Below are 6,346 nucleotides of genomic sequence, written 5' to 3'. Positions count from 1 at the left end.
TTTTTACATTCTGAGGAAGTTTTTAAATGTGTGTTTGATATTTTAGTAGATTTAGATGAACAAGTAAGTGGGATTTAATTTTCTTTAACTTTTGTTTTACATTTTTAGCTATGTTTTTTTATAAATGAGTGTTTTATATTTTAGGTTGAATTTTCTTTATTTTTTTAAAACATTTTTATATTATAGTGGATTTAGATGAAAAAATATATGGGATTTAATTTTCTTGATATTTTTCCAGACATAGATGGACGGGAAGTTATGAAGCTCATCTATTGTATAACAACTGTAGAAGAGAAGGCCAAGCCAGAAAAAGGCGTCAAGGTAGTAAAAAGAACCAATTTTATTTTTGTCGTCGTTCAAAATTTTTGGAGAAAAAGATCAAATATACCCCTTTAACTTTGCGATGTAGATATACTTCTCGATAAAATGAGTTGGAGGACTACCAAGGGCAAAATTTTTATTTCATAAAAAATTTAGAATATTTTTTTATATGATATAACTTCAAAAAAGATATTTAAAAGATAATTTTTTTTAAAAAAGATTGAAGTACATTAAATAGTCAGTGTAAAGAACTTTTACTATAGTATATAAATATATTTATATGTAAGCTTTCATAAAAAAATGAGATTTGTAATCTTAAAAATAAGATAGATAATACTCCATTCATTTCTTTTTATTTGCTCCATTTGGATTGTGCTTTTATTTCTAAATATTTGCTCTTTTAATCTTTCAAGAATAATTTGAACAAAATCTTTCTATCATGCCCTTGTTCAATAAATGTAATTATTATTGATTTGGAAAGATGTATAAAATTTAATTAGAGGTATATTAGTAAAATTACTTTTAAATTTATAGGAGCAAGAGATTAAAGTGTGTGTCTAACCCAAATAGAGCAAATAAAAAGGAATGGAGAGGGTACAATATAATAGATAAATTAACCTGCATGTAAAATAACTTTAAAGTAACATTAAATAACATATATTTTTTTAATCCCTTTCATAAAAATTTTAACTCCACCAATATTAATTTGATCTGTGCTATATTTTCTTATAGATAATTTTTAACTATCAATAACGTATCTTTAATATTTTTATATTATTTCATTATGAAAATGAATGTATGATATATTTATATGAATAAGAACAATATCTTATCTCCTTGATATAAATATACTATTTACTTTTATTTATATAGTATATCAGGTAAAAAGATCATATTTTAAGAAAATATTGCTCGTACGATTTTATAAATATATATATAATATAATAATAATAATATACTTATTACTACTATTTAGAAATGTGGTGAAGCAAGCACGACTCGTCGACATGCTTGCTTCAGGGAGTTTTAGTCTTTTCGCTCAATATTTTGTCCATTATTTCCTCCGCCGTTGCTTCTATGTTTTATTATCCATTATTCTTGGCGCCTCTGCTTCAAGCTTTTTGACTTTGTTGACATGCTTGCTTCAGGGATTTTTAGTCTTTTTGCTCAACATTTTGTCCATTGTTTCCACCACCATTGCTTCTATGTTTTATTATCCATTATTCTTCTCGCCTCTTTTTAAAGATTTTTCTAGGTTTTTCTACTGGAATGGTTCCCCAATTTCTATGTACAATCAAACTACAGTATTAGCAAATCAACATCAGCAACAAGATTTTCAGAGTGAGTTCTATTGTTTCAAATTTCAACTCCTTATGTGCTTCTGGTGAATAATTAATTTGAACGGTTGGATAACTCTTCTTCTGCTTAATTATGGTTTCTTTAAGCTGAATTCTAGATTATTCAGTGGGAGAGGGTCGTTCTTCATTTTTCATGTTTCTATTTTAAATCGTGGAGTTTCTTGACTTCTATTTATAAATTGATTGTTTGAATGTTTGTTAATTTGGGGAAAAAGAAGCAGGCTATTTCTGCGAATCCTTCACTTCATTCAATATTTGCTCTTTAGCTATTTCTGAAAATTCTCCAATCAAGTTGCATAAGAAATTCATGGATATTTGAAATATTCTTCTTAAGATGAATAATTTTCATGGTGTAATACCCCGGGAAATTTTTCATTGAAATTTTGTGCGTAAACGTGTTGGGTTCTATCTTCTAGAATGAATTATAAATTTTTCGTATGGAATGTCTTAGATTATGACCCACCATTATGTAGATTATCAAATAATCTTTCCAACGATATGTGGATCATCCAAAACGGACACCCGAGGGACGAGTTATGAACATTCCGATCGAACCGTGAATAGTAGTGAACAGTAAAACATGCAGGAAAAAAAGTACTGAGGCCTGGCGTATTTTTGCTCCAACTTTAAACGATCATAACTCCTTGTACATAATAATCTGAGTAATTTACCATATATCAACGGAAAGCTCTGCGAGTCCTCTTTCCAATGAAATTGGTTTCATCCAATTTTTCTAGCCGAGCAAAAAGGTATGGTTGATCTACTTCAGCCTATCAAAAGAGAATTTTTGGGTCAACTTCAAACGATCATAACTCCTCGTACACAATGATCTGGGTGAGATACTATATATCAACGGAAATATATGAGAGTCCTTTTTCTAATGAAATTAGTTTCATCCAATTTGGATATCGAAGTAAAATGTTATGGTTGATCTACTTCAGACTATCAAAACAGTCCATCAAAGGACAGATTCGAGAATTACTTGATTTTTAGGGGCGTTTTGGTCATTCTCCCTCACCCAAAATCCATCCAAACCCTATATTAAAGCCTATTAGAAGCATTATATATTATATTTCATCAAATTCCCTCAAAAAGAAAACCCTAAGCTCCTACATCCAACTTCAAGAACCTCCAAAGTTCACCATTAATTCTGCAAATTTATTCAAGATTCCAGGTTCCTAGTTCAAGAACCTCCAAAGTTCACCATTAATTCTGCGAATTTATTCAAGATTCCAAGTTCCTAGTTCAAGAACTCCAAGAACCATCATTCAAAGGCACGATTAACATCTCAAAAATGAGTATCGATCTAAAGTTCATCATTCAAGGTATGTGGGGTTTTCAACAAGAACTCTCTTTCGTTCTTGTGACCAAAAGCAATTTTCTTTACAAAGGCATGATTTTTATTTGATTTTTATGAATTTGAAGCATGAACCCATATCTTATGATGATTATTATGAAATCTTGATGTTTATGAATTTGAAAGATGAATTTATATGTGTGGAGATATAAAGCATGAATCTTGAACGATATTTATCATGATTTTGATATTTGGGTCGTGAATCCCCATTGAAAATTGTGTTTTTTGAGAAAGTGTGTGTTATAAGCACGTTGATGTTGAATATTTGAGATATTTTAAATGGTTTGACCTTTTGATCTTAATGGAGTTGTTTTGAACTCGAGTATGAAACAAATCCACAACGTGGTTGATTTTGATAGATGGGAAGCATGATGACTCCTGATGTATATTTATATATTACTAAAATTGTTTTATTATGGATTGTCTTTGAAATGATCTAAGCTAAGTCCGGGAGAAATCTTTAGCACCGAGTGGGAGGTATAAAGCGAACTTACTTTCGTAGAACTACGTGCCCCCGTAGGAGTGAGCTTGAGGCTGATTTATATAGTGATCACTAGTTTGTGTGGATTTGATATCGATAGTCCTACTCCGATGACAAGGATAGGATGGCTCTCCCCAATATGGATTGTACATTGGACTCCATGTAGCTCACATGGTTTATGTCGGTTATAGGATCTCCCAGTGTGTGTGTTTCCTTGTGTCTATGGTGAATGGTGAAGTGATTTGAAAGTGGAATTGTGAAAGTTATTCTTTCGAAAGATTTAAATGATATTTACATTATGAGAATTGATATTCTTGATGAAATGAAAGTGATTGACAAATTATATGATGACTCACATGTGTTATTGTACTTATTTCATCCTCTCAAGATTATGATGATTTTCTTCGGGCTATGTGAGTCTTTCATACATCCTGCATATTTCTTATAAATATTTATGATGATGATGTTTATACAACTGCATACACCCTCATATACTTGGTTCCTTTCCATGGTACTGACCCACATTTTCGAATGTTGGCTGCATTTTCTCAGAATATAGGTTTAGGTGCTCAGTTTTAGGTTCGACAGTGATTCTTCGGGCACGCTGTTCTACATCCTCTGTCGTGGTGAGTCCTCATGTTCCGAGGACATGATTTCTGATGTTGGTTTCACAGAATTATTTACATTTGATAACTGAGTATGAGTCAGTTGGGGCATGTCTCAATGGGTCGCTGGTTTTATTGATTTTCTTAGAGGCTTTTCAGACTAGTATAGATGTTGGGAGTTGACTAATAAGTTGTATTTTTTTATCTTTTTGAAATTCTTTTATTCTTGGATGATGATTACTCTGTTGATATTTGAGGGTTATTTATGGAAACCCCATTGATTTGTGTTGAACTGAATGAAAATGGCTCAAAGGGTTAGCTTGGGGCTACTCGTAGCCTTAAGCACCGTGTGACGCTTCGGGACTCGTTTTTCGGTGCGTTACAAACTTGGTATCAGAGCCTACATTTGTAAGGTGTCTTAGAGAGTCTGACAAGCTGCGTTAAGTAGAGTCTTGATCATCGGTGTGTAGTACGCTACATCTATGAGCAAGAGGCTACAAGACGTTTTAGGAAAAAGTGTGATTCTTTCTTTCAAAAGTCTATCGTGTTTAAAGTTTCTCTCTCTGCTATTGATTCGTGCTCTCCTCTTTCAGAAATATGCCTCCACGTCGAGCGAGAAGAAATAATGATGGCCAGCAACCTCAACTCGCTGACCCATTGAATGAAAATGTGTCTCATACTAAATTTCGAGCAGCCTTCCAGGCGCTGGCCCAAGCTGCTACTGCAAATGTTTAGGCCAACTCGGCCCCGGTTCCACAGCAGCAGGGAGTTGATTCAGCTGCTGCCAGGATTCGTGACTTCATGCAGATGAATCCACCGGAATTCTATAGGTCCAAGTCTGATGAGGATCCACGGTTGTTTTTAGATGAGGTACGAAAGATTACTCAGGTGATGCATGTATCTGAGGAACATAATGTAGAGTTGGTTGCGTATAGGTTGAAAGACCTTGCTTATGACTGGGTTATTGCTTGGAGGAAAGGTAGAGGTGAGAGAGTTGTCCCTACAACTTGGCAAGAGTTCCAGGATGCATTCCTGGATAAGTTTTTCCCTTTGAAGATAAGGAGGCGAAGGTGGAAGAGTTTATGAACCTGCGACAGGGCTCTATGACTGTTAGGGAGTACTGTCTAAAGTTCAATCAGTTGGCCAAGTATGCTCCTGACTTAGTGGCTGATAATCGGGCTAGTATGAGTAAGTTTGTGATTGGAGTGTCTAGTTATATGGTTAAGGAGTGTAGGTCTGCTATGCTGAATAGTGAGATGAATCTTTCTAGAATGATGACTCATGCCCAACAGATTGAGGCAGATAAGATTAAGGAGAGAGATAGAATAAGAGGGAATAAGAGAGCTAGGTCCGAGCAGCACGGACAGGGTCAGACTAGATCGCAGGGAGGGATTCGCCCTCAGTATCAGGATCGTTCGCCTATGCCAGCACCGTTATCTGCTAGTGCTCCCATGCCTAGAGGTAGGTAGGAGCAAGGTAGCAGGTCATATGCATCCAGGTCCCAGTACAGTGCTGGTAGTAAGCCAAATCGTCCCCTGTATCCTAAGTGTGGTAGGGCTCATTCGGGTGAGTGCTGGGGTGAGAAGAGGGGTTGTTTCTGGTGTGGTGACATGGGTCACAGAGTTAGAGATTGTCCACAGGATGGACAAGGGCGTCGTGATTATCGCCCTCAGACCCAGACTCAGACTGTTAGTGTTCCAGTTCTAGCAACTCGCCCAGCCCCAGCTCAGGGCGCCTCTTCTAGCAATGCTGGCGGGCAGAGCCAGAATAGATTCTATGCTTTACCGTCCCACCAGGAACAAGAGGACTCTCCCGATGTTGTTACTGGTATGCTTTGTATATTTTAGTTTGATGTGTATGCTTTGTTGGATCCTGGATCTAGTTTCCTATATGTTACACCTTTGATTGCTGTGAATTTTGAAATGAGTCCTGAGGTTATTCCTGAGCTTATCCTAGTTTCTACCCCAGTGGGTGATTCGATTGTTGCCCAGAAAGTGTATAAAAAGTGTCCTATTACCGTTTTTCATAGAGTCTTGTTGGCTGATCTGATTGAGTTAGACATGGTAGATTTTGATATGATTCTGGGTATAGACTGGCTGTATTCTTCTTATGCCTCTATTGATTGTCGTACCTGAGTGGTCAAGTTTTAGTTTTCGGGTGTATTCGTGTTTGAGTGGTCTGGGAATTCTGTGTCACCTAAGAGTCATTCTATCTCTTACCTCAA

The 6,346-nt window shown here is 35.6% G+C and overlaps 1 protein-coding gene across 2 annotated transcripts; it reads left to right on the top strand.

Moving 5' to 3' along the window:
• Positions 1-1,284: 1,284 nt before the first annotated feature.
• On the top strand, positions 1,285-4,946 carry LOC124885610. 2 transcript variants are annotated; one of them, XM_047393675.1, is made up of 3 exons: positions 1,285-1,662; positions 4,070-4,143; positions 4,716-4,946. In XM_047393675.1, exons 1-3 carry the CDS (start codon positions 1,329-1,331, stop codon positions 4,746-4,748), a joined length of 441 nt encoding a protein of 146 aa, XP_047249631.1. In that variant the 5' UTR covers positions 1,285-1,328; the 3' UTR covers positions 4,749-4,946. The 2 variants fall into 2 exon arrangements, with proteins under 2 accessions (XP_047249631.1, XP_047249632.1); XM_047393676.1 differs by lacking the exon at positions 4,070-4,143 and having other exon boundaries at positions 1,286-1,662.
• The last annotated feature ends 1,400 nt before the right edge of the window (positions 4,947-6,346 follow it).

Source organism: Capsicum annuum, chromosome 7 (genome assembly GCF_002878395.1).
Source record: "Capsicum annuum cultivar UCD-10X-F1 chromosome 7, UCD10Xv1.1, whole genome shotgun sequence".
NCBI classification, from domain to species: domain Eukaryota; kingdom Viridiplantae; phylum Streptophyta; class Magnoliopsida; order Solanales; family Solanaceae; genus Capsicum; species Capsicum annuum.
Note: the sequence above shows the minus strand (reverse complement) of the source record. Positions and strands in the feature narration are given on the sequence as shown.

Bases quoted from the DNA above. Each gene is read 5' to 3' on its own strand.
- LOC124885610 (XM_047393675.1), top strand. From the start codon at position 1,329: ATGCTTGCTTCAGGGAGTTTTAGTCTTTTCGCTCAATATTTTGTCCAT. The intron at 1,663-4,069 runs GTGAGTTCTATT...GCATTTTCTCAG, and splicing joins TCAGCAACAAGATTTTCAGA to AATATAGGTTTAGGTGCTCA. The intron at 4,144-4,715 runs GTGAGTCCTCAT...CTCCTCTTTCAG, and splicing joins GTTCTACATCCTCTGTCGTG to AAATATGCCTCCACGTCGAG.